At 42.9% G+C, this 21337-nt stretch overlaps 1 protein-coding gene across 1 annotated transcript in view; it reads left to right on the top strand.

Moving 5' to 3' along the window:
• The first annotated feature begins 1919 nt into the window (after nucleotides 1-1919).
• The window catches only part of gpam (glycerol-3-phosphate acyltransferase, mitochondrial), a 43898-nt gene continuing 24480 nt past the window's right edge, over nucleotides 1920-21337 (top strand). The window contains exons 1-7 of the mRNA XM_020453786.2: nucleotides 1920-2101; nucleotides 13847-13975; nucleotides 14273-14392; nucleotides 14890-14963; nucleotides 15670-15783; nucleotides 16239-16388; nucleotides 16772-16871. Coding sequence (XP_020309375.1) covers nucleotides 13880-13975; nucleotides 14273-14392; nucleotides 14890-14963; nucleotides 15670-15783; nucleotides 16239-16388; nucleotides 16772-16871 — 654 coding nt within the window. The 5' untranslated portion in view covers nucleotides 1920-2101; nucleotides 13847-13879. The remainder of the gene's footprint in view (nucleotides 2102-13846; nucleotides 13976-14272; nucleotides 14393-14889; nucleotides 14964-15669; nucleotides 15784-16238; nucleotides 16389-16771; nucleotides 16872-21337) is intronic.

A 21337-nucleotide genomic window follows, 5' to 3' on the forward strand; every position in this document is an offset into this window, starting at 1 on the left:
ATCTCACTGGTCACCCCCAAAGCCAATTCCTGCCTTTGGCCGCCTTTCTTTCCAGTTTTCTGCTGCCAATGACTGGAACGAACTGCAAAAACCACTGAAGCTGGAGACTCATATCTCCCTCGCTAGCTTTAAGCACCAGCTGTCAGAGCAACTCACAGATCACTGCACCTGTACATAGCCCATCTGTAAACAGCCCATCCAACTACCTCATCACCATACTGCATGTATTTATTTATCTTGCTCCTTTGCACCCCAGTATCTCTACTTGCACATTCATCTTCTGCACATCTACCATTCCAGTGTTTAATTGCTATATTGTAATTTACTTACTGGTATTTATTTACTGTATGTTTTTGTGCTGGTCAAGGGCAGACAGGTCTGGCGTGAACCAAGGACTATATCTATTCCTAGTTCTACATTTTTTGAGAGGGGCATGCTTATTTAAGATGGTGAGGAAGGCACTTTTAAAGAATAGCCAGGCATCATCTACTGACGGGATGAGGTCAATATCATTCCAGGATACTCCGGCCAGGTCGATTAGAAAGGCCAGCTCGCAGAAGTGTTTCAGGGAGCGTTTGACAGTGATGAGGGGTGGTTGTTTGGTTGCAGACCCATTACGGATGCAGGCAATGAGGCAGTGATCGCTGAGATCTTGATTGAAAACGGCAGAGGTGTATTTGGAGGGCAAATTAGTTAGGATGACATCTATGAGGGTGCCCATGTTTACTGATTTGGGGTTGTACCTGGTAGGTTCATTGATAATTTGTTTGAGATTGAGGTTATCAAGCTTAGTTTGTAGGATGGCCGGGGTGTTAAGCATGTCCCAGTTTAGGTCACCTAGTAGCACAAGCTCAGAAGATAGATGGGGGGCAATCAGTTCACATATAGTATCGAGGGCACAGCTGAGGGCAGAGGGAGGTCTATAGCAAGCGGCATGATGAGTATTGCTATACAACAGACTATTACAGGTGGCAACTACTTTAGAAAACCAAGATACTACTGTATTTGCACCTCATGGACTATTATTTGCCAGTATGACCAATTTCCATAAAACAAATATGTAGTTCTGCTATTTGTAACACTGTTGTTTCAATGATGAGTCAGTCTAGGTAAATCATTAGATCTGATGGCAAACATTTACCAAATCCCATGGTTTTGAAGATGAGATCCACTCAGTAGAATGTTCCATTGTTGTTTGATACAATAATTTTCAATGAGGATGTGAACGTTCCAACTTTTCTCCTTTATCCATAGAGATCCTAATAAATTACTATTAAGTATAGAAAGCTTCCGTAGAGGCTATCATATATCAATTTGATCAGGGGTTTGTAGGGAACAATTTAGCACCGTTAGTAAACCTTTGCCACACCAAAGGGAACATTGTCAAACTCTCGCGGGAGCCATCTTCCTGCAATGGATTTCTTTTTCTTGTTGTTCACCCGGTACAGTAGGTGGCGGCAATACACCAGAATGAAATGTTTTTCTAACTAACCTCCTTTGTTCAATAGATTGTAGCACAGAAAGAACAATGAGCTAGATATTTCACCGGATGTAAAAATGTGAAGCAACCGGTTCCCGTTTCCACTCACTACCAAATATGGTGATGAGCGGAAGCCCAGTGGCCGGCAGTGGGAGAAGATCGGGCGAGATGGATTTTGTCTGCCATTCTGCATATTTTCTCATATATTAAACATTTGATCTCCTAACAGTTTTCTGATTCCGAAACTAGAGTTTGTAACAAACCGAGTGGACTGAGTTTGGAAGACTTTGCCAAAGTAAAAAAAAAAAGGCTTTTAGAAGGAGTGCATGGGCGAATTGAATTGTTGCACACGCGCACTTTACATAGTAGGCGTTCCCTAATGAAATATGCAAATAATGCTAGAACGCGCCAATAGGATCTCACCACTCGTGTTTGTCTCTGCCCACCTCTTTGCTTGATCGGCCAACTAGGATTAATTTGCTCCCATTGGAAACGACAGGCTCTGGTCTATCTTTAAAAAAATCTTTGGTGATAGTCTGCCATTAACTCTCGAAGAAGAACATTGCGCCAACGGGGGTATATTCACAAGACATGGTGGTGCAGCTAGAGGTCGTATACAAGGTAAGACTGAGAAACTTTTTTTATTTAATATTAACGCTAGCTAATATTGTGGTGACTTGTCCCACGACGTTGATGAAACGGGTCGGTGCGGTTGCCTGCGGGTTTCTGTATAGTCGTACTAGCCTTTATGCTAGCTAGCTAAACTAACGGTAGCTAGCTAGCCTGAGTGAATGGTGTGAATTAGGTTGACAATTGAATGAAATAGCGTCATAGTACTAGCTTATGTTAGCTTAGCGTCAACTGGTTTTGTCTAGAAGGGATACAGATTTGGTCCAAATTTACTTTAATAACCGGTTTAGGAGGATTTCCATGCACAATCGGCTGCCTAGGCAACTTCTATTTTACGCAGCAGGTTATAATAATTAACTTATTATGTTAGGATAATTAGGATAACAAGGTCAGGAAAGGGGTTAGGGTTAGCTCAAATGCAAAAACTATTTTCGGCGTAATTTGACAAAAGCTCTATCCCATCTAAACAACCGATCCAACTGATTTTGATGATCAGGCAACAATGTGAGCTAGCCTGTGCTGTATAGCTAAACACTGCACCTGTCCTTGCCTATGCAATTTACTCAGCCATGAAGCTCCTTCACACGTCACTTATGTTCACTACAATAACAAATTGCGAAATTATTTTCGTTAAGATTTCATGATCATCATCCCCCACAATGGCATCTGTCTTGTCCGGCTTCATTTGACCCGTTTAATGAAGATTAACAGGCAGTTTGTGAGTCGGATTAACCTAGCTAGTAGCCACCCACGCGTGGATAAGATGTTTTGGCATGCAAACGACCTACTCAGCGTTCCATTTCTAGGAAGAAAACATTAATGTATGTATAACTGCTAATGAGTCCAATAAGCGATGTGTGCAGTAGCTATACCTTTCATATGTATGCCTAGCTTGCAAGATGTGTGAAAGGTCAATGTACCACATCTATCATTTTACCTTTTTATTTAACTTGGCAAGTCCGTTAAGAACCAATTCTTAATTTCAATGACTGACTAGGAACATTGGGTTAACTGCTTTGTTCAGTGGCAGAACGACAGATTTTTACCTTGTCAGCTCGGGGATTTGATCTTGCAACCTTTCGGGTTACTAGTCCAACGCTAGGCTACCTGCCGCCCCATATGTCCGTTCAATTGAAGCATTCTTAATAGGACTAATGATAATAGCTCTCTTAGATTGTTTTGTAAATATTGATGGCCACAGGCAATTCATATGCCTGTACCAGGATCAGTGAAGCGTCCATAAGATTTCTATGAGCAAATTCCCAAACCCCTGTTTGCCTTGCTTTTTTAGGGCAGAAGTAGTGAAGCCAGAATTATAAAATAATTATTATAATACCTTCAAAAATGTTATGAAGCCTGTGTTTGGTGTTATGATGGTAGTCCTACCATCAATAATTTCCTCACCACCCCTGTTTGAACACGGCAGGTCATTGACCTTTGCAAACCCAGCAGAATTCTAGTCACACTTCTGTCATCAATGTGCGGGTCACCTACTACAAGAACACAAAGGGACAATGCAGCAAAGCTCAGTATGTCATTCATTGCTTGCTTGAGCTGGGTAGGAGCAGTTTGGCTTAGTTTATGTCCTATTCAGTGATTAGCCACACACACACGTATATATTTATACATACATACATACTCACACACTTAAACATGCACCCTTGTTGGTGTAGCTATCCATTTATAAAGAGATTCTCTCAGCGTCTGATGGTGACCTAGTTCTAAACTGGAAGGCACTACCCATGGTGTGATTTTCCGATTAATTACATTAGGAATTCCTCCCCAAGCTATCTGTCCACAAATTAAGTTGTGTGTGTATACTCGTTTTCTTGTTTGTCAATGCACAGTGATTAGCATAAGCCTACCACAGTGAATGTTGAGCTATTATATTGCCCATGGATTTATACTGTAGCCAGGTTAATTTTAGTAATCGGTTGATGAACTGTAGTAGCCTTTCTGCTTCGGTATCATAAACGTATTTCAAGCCAATGAATCAGCCTCATTGAAACCGTTTTTACATTGACTTGGCATGAACTGCCAAACATAAGAAATGGAATGATCAGAAGAATAGTCTACATGTCACTCAGCCCGACTGAGACTTGCCATTGACCTACATCAAAAACAGAGGGACAAAGGGAGCGACGGAGGGAAAGGAAAAGCGAAGGAAGGAGAGGGGGAAAAGAAAGGTTCACTTGACTTCAATTCCACCCGGTCCCATAGCTTTGTGCCAGACCTACGTTTCTGAATAACGATAAATCATTGTAAATAGGTTGGTTGCAACGAACCTAATGCTTGTCTTCCAGAAAGTTAAGCTTCCGGCTTACGTACAGCAATAAGGGCTTTTGTGAGGACAAACACTGTTCCGTTGATGACTCCAGCTAAAAGTCCTGACGATGGGCTTTTATGATGCTGCATCTCATGTCACCCCAAGGTTGGCTTGCTGCTATGTTACAGTGAGTGGGTTCATTTGACTGCAGGACTACAGGGAAAGGCAATAGTACAGAATATGTTGCTCTTTGTTTAGTGCAAAGTTCCTCTTTCCAGGCTGCCTGGGCAATGTGATAACAAGAACTTCGGCTACAGATGCGTATCAGATTGGAGGAGACTGTATTCTCATTGTGCGCTGTTGTATTTTCGCTGAGCTCACTTGGAATAGGCGAACTCCCTTTTTTTGCTCAATTTTAGAGGAAAAGACGAGCTAGATTTTCTGTCCATATTTTCTGTTAAACAAAGAGCCATTTTTGAAAGTAAACACAACAGGGTTCCCGGGGTTTGGGTTAAGTAAAAAAAAATTTCTGTGCCGCAAGAAAACACATTTATTGCAACGCAGCTGCAAGAGCAATTGTGTTTTGGGGTTAACCAAAACACAGGGTTAGGCGATTCCATATCGAAGCAATCGCCTGTTCTCCCCCATTTATGACCTTGGATCAGATGAGACATCCCACTGAATTTGAACTTAAAGCAGTGTGAAATTTAAATAAATAAAACAAATCCCATGTTTACCCGGTAGAGAAATGGTTAGAATGTGATTTCTGGACCTGCCATGTGTATTTATTGATTAGATAATGTAATGTCGAGTCATAGGGAAGACCTTGCCCAACAGCTGTAGACTGCCAAGTCATCATCCCAGTATTGTAGAGATTTGGAAGGGGATATTTCAAGGGTCAACAAAGGATATTCTCATTATGGCTAGTAGGGCATGGAATTGCCAGGGACCTCATGATACTTAGGTGCCGGTACAGTGCATTTGGAAAGTATTCAGACCCCTTTACTTTTTCCATGTTTTGTTACAGCCGTAGTCTAAAATTGAGAAGGGAAAAATAAATGTTATCAATCTACACACAATACCCCATAATGGCAAAGCAAAAGCAGGTTTTTAGAAATGTTTGCAAATATATTGAAAATACAAAACAGAACTAGAACTACCTTATTTAGTTGCGGTCGCTGGCGGTGCAGTTGCCGTACCAAGCGGTGATGCAGCCCGACAGGATGCTCTCACTGTGTGTCTGTAAAAGTTTGAGGATTTTAGGGAGAGGTCGAACGATTTAATCGGAATGGCCGATTTCAAGTTTTCATAACAATTGGAAACCGGTAATTTTGGACGCCGATTTTGCCGAAATATATATATATTTTTTAATCCTTTATTTAATTAGGCAAGTCGGTTAAGAACACATTCTTATTTTCAATGACGGCCTAGGAACGGCGGGTTAACTGCCGTGTTCAGATTTTTACCTTGTCAGCTCAGGGATTCAATCTTGCAACCTTACGGTTAACAAGTCCAATGCTCTAACCACCTGTCTCACGAGGAGCCCGCCTGTTACGCGAATGCAGTAAGAAGCCAAGGTAAGTTGCTAGCTAGCATTAAACTTAATCAATCATAATCACTAGTTATAACTACACATGGTTGATGGTATTACTAGTTTATCTAGCGTGTCCTGCGTTGCATATAATCGATGCAGTGCACATTTGCGAAAAAGGACTGTCGTTGCCAACGTGTACCTAACCATAAACACCAATGCCTTTCTTAAAATCAATACACAGAAGTATATATTTTTAAACCTGCATATTTAGCTAAAAGAAATCCAGGTTAGCAGGCAATATTAACCAGGTGAAATTGTGTCACTTCTCTTGCGTTCATTGCACGCAAATTCAGGGTATATGCAACAGTTTGGGCCGCCTGGCTCATTGCGAACTAATTTGCCAGAATTTTACGTAATTATGACATAACATTGAAGGTTGTGCAATATAACAGGAATATTTAGACTGATGGATGCCACCCCTTAGATAAAATACGTAACGGTTCTGTATTTCATTGAAAGAATAAACGTCTTGTTTTTTCGAGATGATAATTTCCGGATTCGACCATATTAATGACCTAAGGCTCGTATTTCTGTGTGTTATTATGTTATAACTAAGTCTATGATTTGATAGAGCAGTCTGAGCGATGGTAGGCAGCAGCAGGCTCGTAAGCATTCATTCAAACAGCACTTTAGTGCGTTTTGCCAGAAGCTCTGCTGTTTATGACTTCAAGCCTATCAATTCCTGAGATTAGGCTCGTGTAACCGATGTGAAATGGCTAGCTAGTTAGCGGGGTGCGCCCTAATAGCGTTTCAAACGTCACTCGCTCTGAGACTTGGAGTAGTTGTTTCCCTTGCTCTGCATGGGTAATGCTGCTTCGAGGGTGGCTGTTGTCATTGTGTTCCTGGTTCGAGCCCAGGGAGGAACGAGGAGAGGGACGGAAGCTATACTGTTACACTGGCAATACTAAAGTGCCTATAAGAACATCCAATAGTCAATGGTATATGAAATACAAATGGTATAATAACTACATCCTAAAACTTCTTACCTGGGAATATTGAATACTCATGTTAAAAGGAACCACCAGCTTTCATATGTTCTCATGTTCTGAGCAAGGAACTTAAACGTTAGCTTTCTTACATGACACATATTGCACTTCTCCAACACTTTGTTTTTGCATTATTTAAACCAAATTGAACATGTTTCATTATTTACTTGAGGCTAAATAGATTTTTATTGATGTATTATATTAAGTTAAAATAAGTTCATTCAGTATTGTTGTAATTGTCATTATTACAAATACATTAAAAAAATTGGCCGATTTTTAAATCGGTATCGGCTTTTATTTGTCCTCCAATAATCGGTACCGGCGTTGAAAAATCATAATCGGTCGACCTCTAATTTTAGGTGCCATGCTAAATATCTTCAGCCTCCTGAGGTTGAAGAGGCGCTTTAACCACACGGTGTGGGTGGACCATTTTCAGTTTGTTAGTGACTTGTACGCGAAGTAACTTTAAGCTTCTCCACTGCAGTCCTGTCAATGTGGATAGGGGGTTTCCTGAAGTCCACAATCATCTCCTTTTGCTGGCGTTGAGTGTGAGATTGTTTTCCTGGCACCACACTTCTAGTCCTCACCTCCCTGTAGGCTGTCTCATTGTTGGTAATCAAGCATACTACTGGTGTCGTCTGCAGACTTGATGATTGAGTTGGAAGCGTGCATGGCCATGCAGTTATGGGTGAACAGGGAGTACAGGAGGGGGCTGAGCACTCACCCTTGTGGGACACTTAAAGGTCTTACTCACGCTAGCCACAGATAAGACCCTTCTCTGGTGGCACTACTATCCTCAAAGCGGGTGAAGAAGGTATTTAGCTTGTCCGGAAGCTAGACGTATGTGGCAGGGTCTACAGACAATTACGGACGTCTCATGTCTGTGAGCCGTTGAATTGAAACTTCTTTGTCTCTGTACTGCCGTTTTGCCTGTTTGATTGCCTTACGAAGGGAATAACAACACTGTTTGTATTTGGCCATAATCCCAGTCACTTTACCATGGTAAATGTAGTGGTTCGCACTTTCAGTTTTGCGTGAATGCTACCATCTCTCCATGGTTTCTGGTTATGGTAGGTTGTAATAGTCCGTTGGTACAACATCTCCTATACACTCCCTGGTAAACCATTTCAGTGTAATCGTCGCTATTATTCTTTGAAGCTACCCGGAACATATCCCAGTCTGCGTGATCAAAACCATCTTGAAGCTTGAATTCTGATTGGTCAGACCAGCAGCGAATGGTCCTTAGCATGGGTAATTCCTGTTTAAGTTTCTTCCTGTTTGAGTTTCTGCATCTAGGAAGGGAGGAGCAAAATGGAGGGCGTGGGAGGGCCTTGTAGGCATCTTGCCAGTTGGAGTAGCAGTGGTTGAGTGTACTACAGTCTAGAGATCGACCGATTTAATCGGAACGCCCAATTTTAATTAGGGCTGATTTCAAGTTTCATTAAACAATCGTTAATCAGCATTTTTGGACACCGATTATGGCTGATTACATTGCACTCCACGAGGAGACTGCATGCCAGGCTGACTACCTGTTATGCGAGTGCAGCAAGGAGCCAAGGTAAGGTGCTAGCTAGCATTAACATTATTTGTGTTTATAAGATAAGTTTAACTACACATGGTTGACGATATTACTAGTTCATCTTGCTTGTCCTGCGTTGCATATAATTGATTTGGTGCCTGTTAATTTATCATTGAATCACAGCCTACTTCGCCAAATGGGTGATTTTTAACAAGCGCATTTGCAAAAAAAGTATTGTCGTTGCACCAATGTGTACCTAACCATAAACATCAATGCCTTTCTTAAAATCAATACACAAGTATATATTTTTAAACCTGCATATTTAGCTAATATTGCCTGCTAACATGAATTTCATTTTAACTAGGGGAAATTGTGTAACCTCTTGCATTCTGTGCAGCAGTTTGTATCTGCAGCAGTTTGGGCCGCCTGGCTCGTTCCGAGCTGTGTGAAGACCATTTCGCCCTAACAAAGGCCGTAATTAATTTGTCAGAATTGTACATAATTATGACATAACATTGAAGGTTGTGCAATGTAACAGCAATATTTAGTCTTAGGGATGCCACCTGTTAGATAAAATATGGAACGGTTCCGCATTTCACTGAAAGAATAAACATTTGGTTTTCGAAATGATAGTTTCCGGATTTTACCATATTAATGACCTACGGCTCGTATTTCTGTGTGTTATAGTTAAGTCTATGATTTGATAGAGCAGTCTGAGCGGTGGTAGGCAGCAGCAGGCTCGTAAGCATTCATTCAAACAGCACTTTCCTGCATTTGCCAGCAGCTCTTCGCTGTGCTTCAAGCATTGCGCTGTTTATGACTTCAAGCCTATCAACTCCTGAGATTAGGTTGGCAATACTAAAGTACCTATTAGAACATCCAATAGTCAAAGGTATATGAAATACAAATGGTATAGAGAGAAATAGTCCTATAATAACTACAACCTAAAACATCTTACCTGGGAATATTGAAGATTCATGTTAAAAGGAACCACCAGCTTTCATATGTTCTGAGCAAGGAACTTAAACATTAGCTTTTTTTACATGGCACATATTGCACTTTTACTTCTCCAACACTTTTGTATGTATGTGTTATAAAAATTGGCCGATTAATCGGTATCGTCTTTTTTTGGGGGGTCCTCCAATCGGTATCGGCATTGAAATATCATAATCGGTCGACCTCTACTACAGTCTGACAGAACTTCAGCAGAGTTTTTCCTCGCATTTGCTTTGTTAAAATCCGTAGCTAAAATAAATGCAGCCTCAGGACATGTGATTTCCAGTTTGCGTGATTTTTGCAAATCAATACTTGGAGTCAAAGTATCGATATATGTAACTGTTTTATTTTTTAATCACTAATGGCAAGGCTATATTCAGCGATAAGGCATGCAGGGGTGTGGTACATTGCCAATATACCAAGGCTAAGGGCTGTTACTATGTACTTCGCAATGCAGAGTGCCTGTTTACAGCCCTTAATCGTGATATATTGGCCATATATCACAAACCCCCGAGGTGCCTTTATTGATATTATAATCTCGTTAACAACAATTAGAACAGTAAAAATAAATGTTTTGTCATACCTGTGGTATATGGTCTGATACCACAGCTTTCAGCTAATCCGCATTCAGGGCTTGAACATTATAATAAAACTTGATGATGGGCCTAGCCTAGATGGGCCATCTCTGTCAGTGTTGTTCAAAAAAACAGAGCAGCAGCGCCACATGCATGCACACAAGCACAATACACACAGCCCTGTGGGTTTGGTGGACCCTGCCTCTGCCATGCCCCTCCATAAATCTGGAGTGTCGGGACCCCTCTTCCCGTTAGTTGAACAATCAGGCGCAGGTGCTACTTTACACACACACACACAGGCTCTGGCCCCCGTCGCTGCTTCTCCATTCCTGTTCTCACACACCCCATGGTGATTGGAGGTCTTTGTCTGGTGTGAGACATGGTCTGTTCTGTTGTATTTTCATCAGATCAAAACTGAATCAATGTCTGCTTGCATTTTTCTCTTGTGGCCCAAACTCAGCAGCTCACGCCATTAGGGCAAATATATGCTTTGATTGAAACAAAACATGGTGGTTGGTAATTGGCGTGCAGATGCTGTATGAACGTTTCACCGGTAAAACGTGTTAAGCTATCCAGGGATTGGCATTAGTCTGAAAGGCACTTGCCCATCAGACAAGTCAGCAGTATTTTTGGGGGGGGTTGTGTGAAGATAAGTCACTTGCCTGAAAATGTGAGAAAGGGTTCTTCAGTTTTGAGACTCCTATTCCTTTAAATGAAACCTGGGCGTGAGCATGCCGGCTCCACGAGAGGCCTGCGCTGCTGTAGCGTAAAATTACCTTCAGGTTTTTGTTTTCAACACCCAGTTCATCCCCGGGATCAAAAGGATGTACAGTGCATTTGGAAAGTATTCAGACCCTTTGACTTTTTCCACATTTTGTTACGTTAAAGCCTTATTCTAAAATGGATGGGGTGAAAAAATCCCCCTCAATCGGCACACAATAGCCCATAATAACGAAGCAAAAACAGTTTTTAATACATTTAAAAAAAAATCTCTCTTTACATAAATATTCAGACCCTTTACTCAGTACTTTGAAGAGGCTGTAATTGCTGAAAAAATTGTGAGTCTTTTTGGGTATGATACTACAAGCTTGGCCCACCTGTATTTGGGGAGTTTCTTCCATTCTAATCTGCAGGTCCTCGCAAGCTCTGTCAGGTTGGATGGGGAGCGCTGCACAGCTATTTTCAGGTCTCTCCAGAGATGTTCGATTGGGTTCAAGTCTGGACTCTGGGCCACTCAAGGACATTCAGCCATTCCTTCTCTGTCTTGGCTGTGTGCTTAGGGTTGTTGTTTTGGAATGTGAATCTTTGCCCAAGTCAGGTCCTGAGCGCTCTGGAGCAGGTTTTCATCAAGGATTTCTCCGTACTTTACTCCGTTCATCTTTCCCTCAATCCTGACTGGTCTCCCAATCCCTGTCACTGAAAAACATCCCCCACAGAAAGATGCTGCCACCACCATGCTCCATGGTGGTGCCTCTAGATGTGACGCTTGGCATTCAGGCCAAAGATTTAAATCTTGGTTTCACAAGACCAGAAAATCTTGTTTCTCATGGTCTGAGTGTCCTTTAGGTGCCTTTTGGCAAACTCCAAGCGGGATGTTGTGCCTTTTACTGAAGATTGGCTTCAGTCTGGCCACTCTATCATAAAGTCCTGATTGGTGGAGTACTGTATAGATGGTTGTCCTTCTGGAAGGTTCTCCAGTCTCTACACAAACTCTGGAGCTCTGTCAGGCTGACCATCGAGTTCTTGGGCACCTCCCTGACCAAGACCCTTCTCCCTGATTGCTCAGGTTGGCTGGGTGGCCAGCTTTAGGAAAAGTATTGGTGGTTCCAAACTTCTTCCATTTAAGAATGGAGGCCACTGTCTTCTTGGGGACCGTCAATGCTGCAGAAATGTTTTGGTACCCTTCCCCAGATGTGCTTCGACACAATCCTGTCTCGGAGCTCTATGGACAATTCCTTCAATCTCATGGCTTGGTTTTTGCTCTGACATGCACTGTCAAGTGTGGGACTTTTTTTTTATATAGACAGGTGTGTGCCTTTCCAAATCATGTCCAATCAATTGAATTTAACCACAGGTAGACTACAAGTTGTACAATCTCAATTTCTAGTCCTATAGCAAAGGGTCTGAATATTTATGTTAAAGTATTTCTGTTTTAATTGAATAAATTTGCAAACATTTCTTAACCTGTTTTTGCTTTGTATTTATGGGGTATTGTCTGTAGATTGAGGATTCTTATTTTTTAAAATCCTTTTTAGAATAAGGCTGTAATGTAGCAGGATGGAAAAAGTAAAGTTGTCTGAATACTTATCGAATGCCTAGGCCTGGTTGGTAGTGCTCTGCTCACACTGACAAGTTATGCTTCAGTGTAGCAGGTAAAATAAAACATTTGTAGCACCTATGTAAGGCTGCTAGGTGTTTTTTGTTGAACACCTTAACTGGTCAACCACAGAGCAGGCTCAACCTGCCTGGCTACCATAAATGCCATACATTTTCCATCTTTCACTTAAACTTTAGGGATGGGCTAGGTATACTGGAATTCTTTGCAGTTTTTTTATTTTTACACTTGAGGTGTCTTGGGTGGACGGGGTGGGTTCGGTCTGGTCGCACACTTCTGCCTCAAATATCCCTCTGAGATGGTGTGTGAACACTCCAAATGCCCTGTTTTCCCTTCGACTCTGAAACAGCCAGCTCGGTTGTGCTTACTAGGGCTGGGACGGTACCACTCACTTTCTTTCTTTTTTTTCCATGGCAAAAATTCTGCTGTATGTCAAATATTGTATGCTATAGCATAGGAACATTTTGAAGGCAACGTGTGGTTATGTGAATGTATGAATCTATATAGAGGTTAACTTATTAGTTTATACATGGGTTTATCTGTGTGTATTTTTACGTGTGGGTCTGTGTATTTGTGTCTGTCATTTGGGGTGGGTGGGTGTGGGTAGCCTATAACCTGACACCGAAGGGGAAAAAGGCTCTCGCCCACAGGTCAGCAAATTGGTTTCAGGTGGTAATACATACGTAGGTCATGAAGGACGTGAAGGAAAGAACTCGGGCTGGGAAAGAAATATCTCCACTCTTTTTGCCACGTGCCAGTGGTAATGCCCCATGATCTATTTTGAGTAGCTGGAGAGGTCACTCTCATCCCCAATTCTGTCATTCCCAGTCCCAACTCTAGGGCCCTATAAAACCTGCGACGCAGACGTAATCGCAGAAATCAGACAATAAAACAGAATTCAACAATTATATTTTTTAAAAACTTAGCAGGAAATCAATTAAATGTATTCAACTTATTATAACATTTATTTGCCCAGGTTTATCATAAGACATGAGCAGAATGCATCAGTGACTTGTATTTCCTGCAACTTTCTGAAGAGGCAATGACACAGGAACGCCCGTCTGTATGTGTGCGATGATAATGGTAGATGGAAAGGCTGTCCCAAAAACCTCCTCAATTTAATGTTAACTTATGCCTCCCCTGGCAGAATTATATCATGACAGTTTGTCTCAATCCAGTGGGGATTTGTTTCAAACTCTGCCATGATCATGTGTGGTCCAGAAAACCGTCTCCTGCTAGCTGTGCAATTGAATTAAAAAATAACTACACTCTGAAATTGACATTTTTTAAAATTTGACACAACCCCAATTCTATCATCTGTCACCCCAGTCCAACCCCCTCAATTGTTTGGCCTGCTCTGTTAGGTATGTAAGCGCCATATGGCTTGGAGCTCGGTCATGGCTATGGGGACCTCTTGATGGCATTTGTGTTGATCTGTGATTGTGAGTGTCTCTCGATCCCGCAGATTCCTAGCTGGTGTGTGATATAAAGGGAGGAGATGGAAGTGGCAGTCACGATTGGGCCAGACAGCCTGCTCCAGGTCAATGGAGCCGACCAGGGAGGCAGCCGCTGGAAGCAGCCTAACGATGACTCAGTAAGATGGGATTGAACGATGAAGTAGTGATGTGGTTCCCCATGTTTTTTTTTTTATAGTTTTTTTTAGTTGCTGGGATTTTTATTTTAGGTGGGTTGGTGCTAATTTAGGGAGGACTGTCTTGCACAGTAATGTTAGAGGAAACACTAAGAAAGACTTGACCACCGATAGCGAGGAGAATTGCTGTTGGTTGAGAATTTGTGTGGGTGTGAAAGACCAACACGGCGCAAAAATCTATTTCCTATATGGGATTCTTTTGTTTTGAACGATGGCGCAAACTGAAGTGTCTGTGTCCAGGACCGCAGTTCCAGTCCGTCTGTCCTGCGCTGTGTGACCAGTACGTGGAAGGAGGGCTTGCTGAACAGAAAGAGGCCATTCGTGGGCCGCTGCTGCCATTCTTGCACGCCGCAAAGTCAGGTGAGCTGAGCCGTGGTCTAGTTTACTAGCCGTTGACTTACTCAAACCCCAGCCTGGTGATCCCGAGTATTGCTTGGTTGTGTTCATTAGGGCTTTGATTAATCAATCAAGTATTTTGTTAATGATATAGCAATGTTCTCTACCTATATAGTACTCTTAATACCCCCAATTCATGTTAAGTTCAAAAGAATACAAGATATAAATTGCTGACACCAGGTTTTCTTCTGTTTGGTGCCTACATATTCTTTACACCAAACATAAGAAAAAGACTGAAACAGGAAGGGACTAATTAATTCCACCTGGAGGACGGAAAGTTTTCCACTGAATAGATTCTATGGCTGATTCTCCCCGATCTGCCCCATCCTCCATTTTAGGTAGAGCCAAACCATTGTTGGTGATATTCGATTTCGTAGAAGCCCAGCGCATTAACTTATGCATACGTTTCTGTGTCCCAGCTTGCAATAGATTTACCTGACAGCTCCTCTGTTTTCTTCCAGGCGAGACTCTTCAACTCGAGCATTCCTTCTCTAGGACTGCGCAACGTGATTTACATCAATGAGACCCACACCAGGTAAGCCCACCACAGCACTTTAAGTCATTGGTCGTTCGTTTCTCTTTTTAATAGACCTTTTTCATTTGGCGGTGTATTCAAACGCTGTTCAACATGTTGTGCCGACGTTCAACGTTTATTTCAAGCACGCAGGTTTGACACCTGGTACAGTGTAGTAGATATGCTGTACTTCAAACGACATGTACTTGCCACTTGTCTATGAAGGTCAGGGTGTCCCTGTGAAACAGTGGAAAACATAAGGATGAATAATTGACTGTCAACGGACACCAGCCACTCCTATCCGGTGACTGACCTCAGTGGTCCCAAAGTTGGCGATGGCTACCTTGTGCCTTACAAAACAACAGGACAAATGCATATGTTCATGTCAACAAAACACTAACTTGTATATTTGACAAAAGAAGTCTTATGACAGGTGGATTTTGGTGGTGGTAGGGTTGTGGAATTGCTTTAAAAAAAATGTAAATAATGACACGTATTTCACTGTAACCATATTACTGTACAAGATAATGTCAACATTTAAATTCCACCCAAGTTGATCCTGCGCTTTGGTGGACTACAGCTGTTACAATGTAATCATTTTGTTTAAATTTGTTTCTGTAAGGCTACGGTAACTATGTTAATAGTATATACTTGTGATTGGGTGCACTCTGATTGTTGTGGTTACTGTGTATGCAGATTGTGACAAGTGTTCCCTGTGGTCTTGCAGACATCGTGGCTGGCTGGCCCGCAGGCTCAGCTATGTGCTGTTTGTTCTGGAGAGGGACGTCCAGAAGGACATGTTCGCTCGCAACGTGGTGGACAATGTACTCAACAACAGCAGGTATCACAGAGAGACACAGGGGGAGGGAGGGAGGGAGGGAGGGATGGAGAGGGGAGGATGAAGGGAAAAGGGAACCAGCAGGGATTTGGAAGAAGAGACTATGTACCATGATTATTCAGTAAATTACTTCATCTCCTTTTGAACTGACTTCATTGACTTGAAGACAAACCAACCCTTGGTTTCATCTCTAATGTATTTATATCAGAGGTTGTGATGGAAAGGAGATCATGTATTGGTGCATAGCCAAAGAGACAAAGCAGACAACTCTCATGAGTTTAACAGTGCGTTTTATAACAGTAATTTCCCATGAACGGTACCCTTGAAACTGTCATCCTGAGCATAGCTCCCTTGAAACTCTTGAGTATAATGCCTTTCGAACCTCCATTAGCTTTTGATTTTCCAGTAGAAGAAGAATCAGAAGAATGCTGGTCTCTGACACTACTTGTCTGTCCCAGGGTGGAGAGTGCAATTGTGGAGGTGGCCACTGAGTTGGATCCTGCCGCCACCGAGGCAGGGGTGGAACATAAAGCGGTCAGCAAGGTGAGGCGGAAAGCCAGAGGGTTCCTGCAAGAGATGGTGGCCAACATCTCCCCAGCCTTCATCAGGTACAGCACCTTTCAGCGAGTCCTCTACTCTCAAAGCACTTAATGTAATGTTCTTTGGCGCTGGCAGGGTTCCCACCGGCCTTTTGAAATAATTGAAAATGGGCGATGTCGTGGTTTAGGAATCACAATGTCCTTGAAGTCTGAAAATGTGTGGTTATTTTCAAACAAATGTTTCGTTTTGTCTGTGGATATTGCTGCCAATCAGATAACAACACAGATTTGTATCAATCCTCAAATGCTAGTTCTAATCAATGCTCAGTGCTCAAATGAAGAATGCCGTTTTGTCCCTGTTACAACGAAAGTTGCTAAAATAAATAAATAAAACACTTTGGCAAGTGACAATGCCACTGAAGGAGCCATACTTGTAAATTTTTGTCTTTCAGGCTGACGGGATGGGCTCTTCTCAAGCTCTTCAATGGCTTCTTCTGGAGCATCCAGATCCACAAAGGCCAGCTGGAGATGGTGAAGAAAGCTGCTACGGAGGTTAGAATCACCGCTAACACTTTATACTGCTGGCAAATCAAATCAAATTTTATTTGTCACATACACATGGTTAGCGGATGTTAATGCGAGTGTAGCGAAATGCTTGTGCTTCTAGTTCCGACAATGCAGTAATAACGAACAAGTAATCTAACTAACAATTCCAAAAAACTACTGTCTTATACACAGTGTAAGGGGATAAAGAATATGTACATAAGGATATATGAATGAGTGATGGTACAGAGCAGCATAGGCAAGATACAGTAGATGATATCGAGTACAGTATAACATATGAGATGAGTATGTAAACAAAGTGGCATAGTTAAAGTGGCTAGTGATACATGTATTACATAAGGATGCAGTCGATGATATTGAGTACAGTATATACGTATGCATATGAGATGAATAATGTAGGGTAAGTAACATTATATAAGGTAGCATTGTTTAAAGTGGCTAGTGGTATATTTACATTTCCCATCAATTCCCATTATTAAAGTGGCTGGAGTTGAGTCAGTGTCATTGACAGTGTGTTGGCAGCAGCCACTCAATGTTAGTGGTGGCTGTTTAACAGTCTGATGGCCTTGAGATAGAAGCTGTTTTTCAGTCTCTCGGTCCTAGCTTTGATGCACCTGTACTGACCTCGCCTTCTGGATGACAGCGGGGTGAACAGGCAGTGGCTCGGGTGGTTGATGTCCTTGATGATCTTTATGGCCTTCCTGTAGCATCGGGTGGTGTAGGTGTCCTGGAGGGCAGGTAGTTTGCCCCCGGTGATGCGTTGTGCAGACCTCACTACCCTCTGGAGAGCCTTACGGTTGAGGGCGGTGCAGTTGCCATACCAGGCGGTGATACAGCCCGCCAGGATGCTCTCGATTGTGCATCTGTAGAAGTTTGTGAGTGCTTTTGGTGACAAGCCCGAATTTCTTCAGCCTCCTGAGGTTGAAGAGGCGCTGCTGCGCCTTCTTCACGATGCTGTCTGTGTGAGTGGACCAATTCAGTTTGTCTGTGATGTGTATGCCGAGGAACTTAAAACTTGCTACCCTCTCCACTACTGTTCCATCGATGTGGGTAGGGGGGTGTTCCCTCTGCTGTTTCCTGAAGTCCACAATCATCTCCTTAGTTTTGTTGACGTTGAGTGTGAGGTTATTTTCCTGACACCACACTCCGAGGGCCCTCACCTCCTCCCTGTAGGCCGTCTCGTCGTTGTTGGTAATCAAGCCTACCACTGTTGTGTCGTCCGCAAACTTGATGATTGAGTTGGAGGCGTGCATGGCCACGCAGTCGTGGGTGAACAGGGAGTACAGGAGAGGGCTCAGAACGCACCCTTGTTGGGCCCCAGTGTTGAGGATCAGCGGGGAGGAGATGTTGTTGCCTACCCTCACCACCTGGGGGCGGCCCGTCAGGAAGTCCAGTACCCAGTTGCACAGGGCGTGGTCGAGACCCAGGGTCTCGAGCTTGATGACGAGCTTGGAGGGTACTATGGTGTTGAATGCCGAGCTGTAGTCGATGAACAGCATTCTCACATAGGTATTCCTCTTGTCCAGATGGGTTAGGGCAGTGTGGTTGAGATTGCATCGTCTGTGGACCTATTTGGGCGGTAAGCAAATTGGAGTGGGTCTAGGGTGTCAGGTAGGGTGGAGGTGATATGGTCCTTGACTAGTCTCTCAAAGCACTTCATGATGACTGATGTGAGTGCTACGGGGCGGTAGTCGTTTAGCTCAGTTACCTTAGCTTTCTTGGGAACAGGAACAATGGTGGCCCTCTTGAAGCATGTGGGAACAGCAGACTGGTATAGGGATTGATTGAATATGTCCGTAAACACACCGGACAGCTGGTCTGCGCATGCTCTGAGGGCGCGGCTGGGGATGCCATCTGGGCCTGCAGCCTTGCGAGGGTTAACACGTTTAAATGTCTTACTCACCTCGGCTGCAGTGAAGGAGAGACCGCATGTTTTCGTTGCAGGCCGTGTCAGTGGCACAGTATTGTCCTCAAAGCAGGCAAAAAAGTTATTTAGTCTGCCTGGGAGCAAGACATCCTGGTCCGTGACTGGGCTGGATTTCTTCCTGTAGTCCGTGATTGACTGTAGACCCTGCCACATGCCTCTTGTGTCTGAGCCGTTGAATTGAGATTCTACTTTGTCTCTGTACTGGCGCTTAGCTTGTTTGATAGCCTTGCGGAGGGAATAGCTGCACTGTTTGTATTCGGTCATGTTACCAGACACCTTGCCCTAATTAAAAGCAGTGGTTCGCGCTTTCAGTTTCACACGAATGCTTCCACCAATCCACGGTTTCTGGTTAGGGAATGTTTTAATCGTTGCTATGGGAACGACATCTTCAACGCATGTTCTAATGAACTCGCACATCGAATCAGCGTATTCGTCAATGATGTTATCTGATGCAATACGAAACATCTCCCAGTCCACGTGATGGAAGCAGTCTTGGAGTGTGGAGTCAGCTTGGTCGGACCAGCGTTGGACAGACCTCAGCGTGGGAGCCTCTTGTTTTAGTTTCTGTCTGTAGGCAGGGATCAACAAAATGGAGTCGTGGTCAGCTTTTCCGAAAGGGGGGCGGGGCAGGGCCTTATATGCGTCGCGGAAGTTACAGTAACAATGATCCAAGGTCTTTCCACCCCTGGTTGCGCAATCGATATGCTGATAAAATTTAGGGAGTCTTGTTTTCAGATTAGCCTTGTTAAAATCCCCAGCTACAATGAATGCAGCCTCCGGATAAATCGTTTCCAGTTTGCAGAGAGTTAAATAAAGTTCGTTCAGAGCCATCGATGTGTCTGCTTGGGGGGGGATATATACGGCTGTGATTATAATCGAAGAGAATTCTCTTGGTAGATAATGCGGTCTACATTTGATTGTGAGGAATTCTAAATCAGGTGAACAGAAGGATTTGAGTTCCTGTATGTTTCTTTCATCACACCATGTCACGTTGGCCATAAGGCATACGCCCCCGCCCCTCTTCTTACCAGAAAGATGTTTGTTTCTGTCGGCGCGATGCGTGGAGAAACCCGTTGGCTGCACCGCTTCGGATAGCGTCTCTCCGGTGAGCCACGTTTCCGTGAAGCAAAGAACGTTACAGTCTCTGATGTCCCTCTGGAATGCTACCCTTGCTCGGATTTCATCAACCTTGTTGTCAAGAGACTGGACATTGGCAAGAAGAATGTTAGGGAGTGGTGCACGGTGTGCCCGTCTCCGGAGTCTGACCAGAAGACCGCCTCGTTTCCCTCTCTTTCGGAGTCGTTTTTTTGGGTCGCTGCATAGGAACCACTCCGTTGTACTGTTTGTAAGGCAGAACACAGGATCCGCTTCGCGAAAAACATATTCTTGGTCGTACTGATGGTGAGTTGACGCTGATCTTATATTCAGTAGTTCTTCTCGACTGTATGTAATGAAACCTAAGATGACCTGGGGTACTAATGTAAGGAATAACACGTAAAAAAACAAAACTGTAGTTTCCTAGGAACGCGAAGCGCCAGCGTGAAGAATGTCTTCCATGTTTTAGAATATGTAAATAACCTTTTGATAGATTAACATTTTATGCATGATCTGTAACATTTGTCATTAAAGGTACACTATGAAATTGAGTCGTTTACCTTAAATGTTGGTGTGTGACTGTATGGTTCATGGAATTTATATAAATGTATTGCTTCACTAAACCATTCAAACCTTAGTCCTGGTCAATCATGGGACCCTTTCTGTCTACCCCGGGGACAGAGCTTCCGCAATGTTACCTTGACCGTGTTTTTTTGTGTGTGGATAAAGCTACGTCAGTCTTAGGTTTAGCTGTCTTGACATAAGGTGTAGTTTAGATGACCATTACCACCTTGAACCATCATTGATTGCTCCTATCACTTCCATTGATTGTTAGCTATTGATGGCTAGAGTTAGCTGAGGTTTGTTGTGGCTGTTTAAAGAACCAAACCATGGATTATAATTTCTCCTGGCCAATACTGTTGACTACTTCCAGGGTTAGGAAATGTCTAACATCCTGAACTTACCCTTTTTTTATAGGGTGTTCACGCACTGCTCTAACATGTAGTGAAATCTGGGTAAATTCAAGAGGGTACTACTAAATTAATGTCTAAACCTAGTATTCTTTAGCCTTTGTCAATATGAATCACATACAAATAATCAATAGATTGTTCTCTACAGTAGTACAACCTTTAATGTGCTTGTACTTAATAGTGTTTTAAATAATAACTTCAGTTTGTTGTGACCGTTTAGATCGCCCTACTCATGGTTGTATTTCTTCCATATTTCAGCATTGGGAGGTGTTAACATTAGGCGTTTCCACGCTTTGGGTCAATCAATGTCATCTTGACACCCTCGTCATTTTAATCTCCAGATCCGCGGCGTTCTATTCCTCTAACCCAGTTCAATCAATGTGTTTCTATGGCAATTTTAAATGGGGAGGCTCACAAAATTCACAATGCAAACTGGAACAGATTATTATTATTTTTAATCA

This window comes from Oncorhynchus kisutch, linkage group LG20, assembly GCF_002021735.2.
Source record: "Oncorhynchus kisutch isolate 150728-3 linkage group LG20, Okis_V2, whole genome shotgun sequence".
NCBI lineage: Eukaryota > Metazoa > Chordata > Actinopteri > Salmoniformes > Salmonidae > Oncorhynchus > Oncorhynchus kisutch.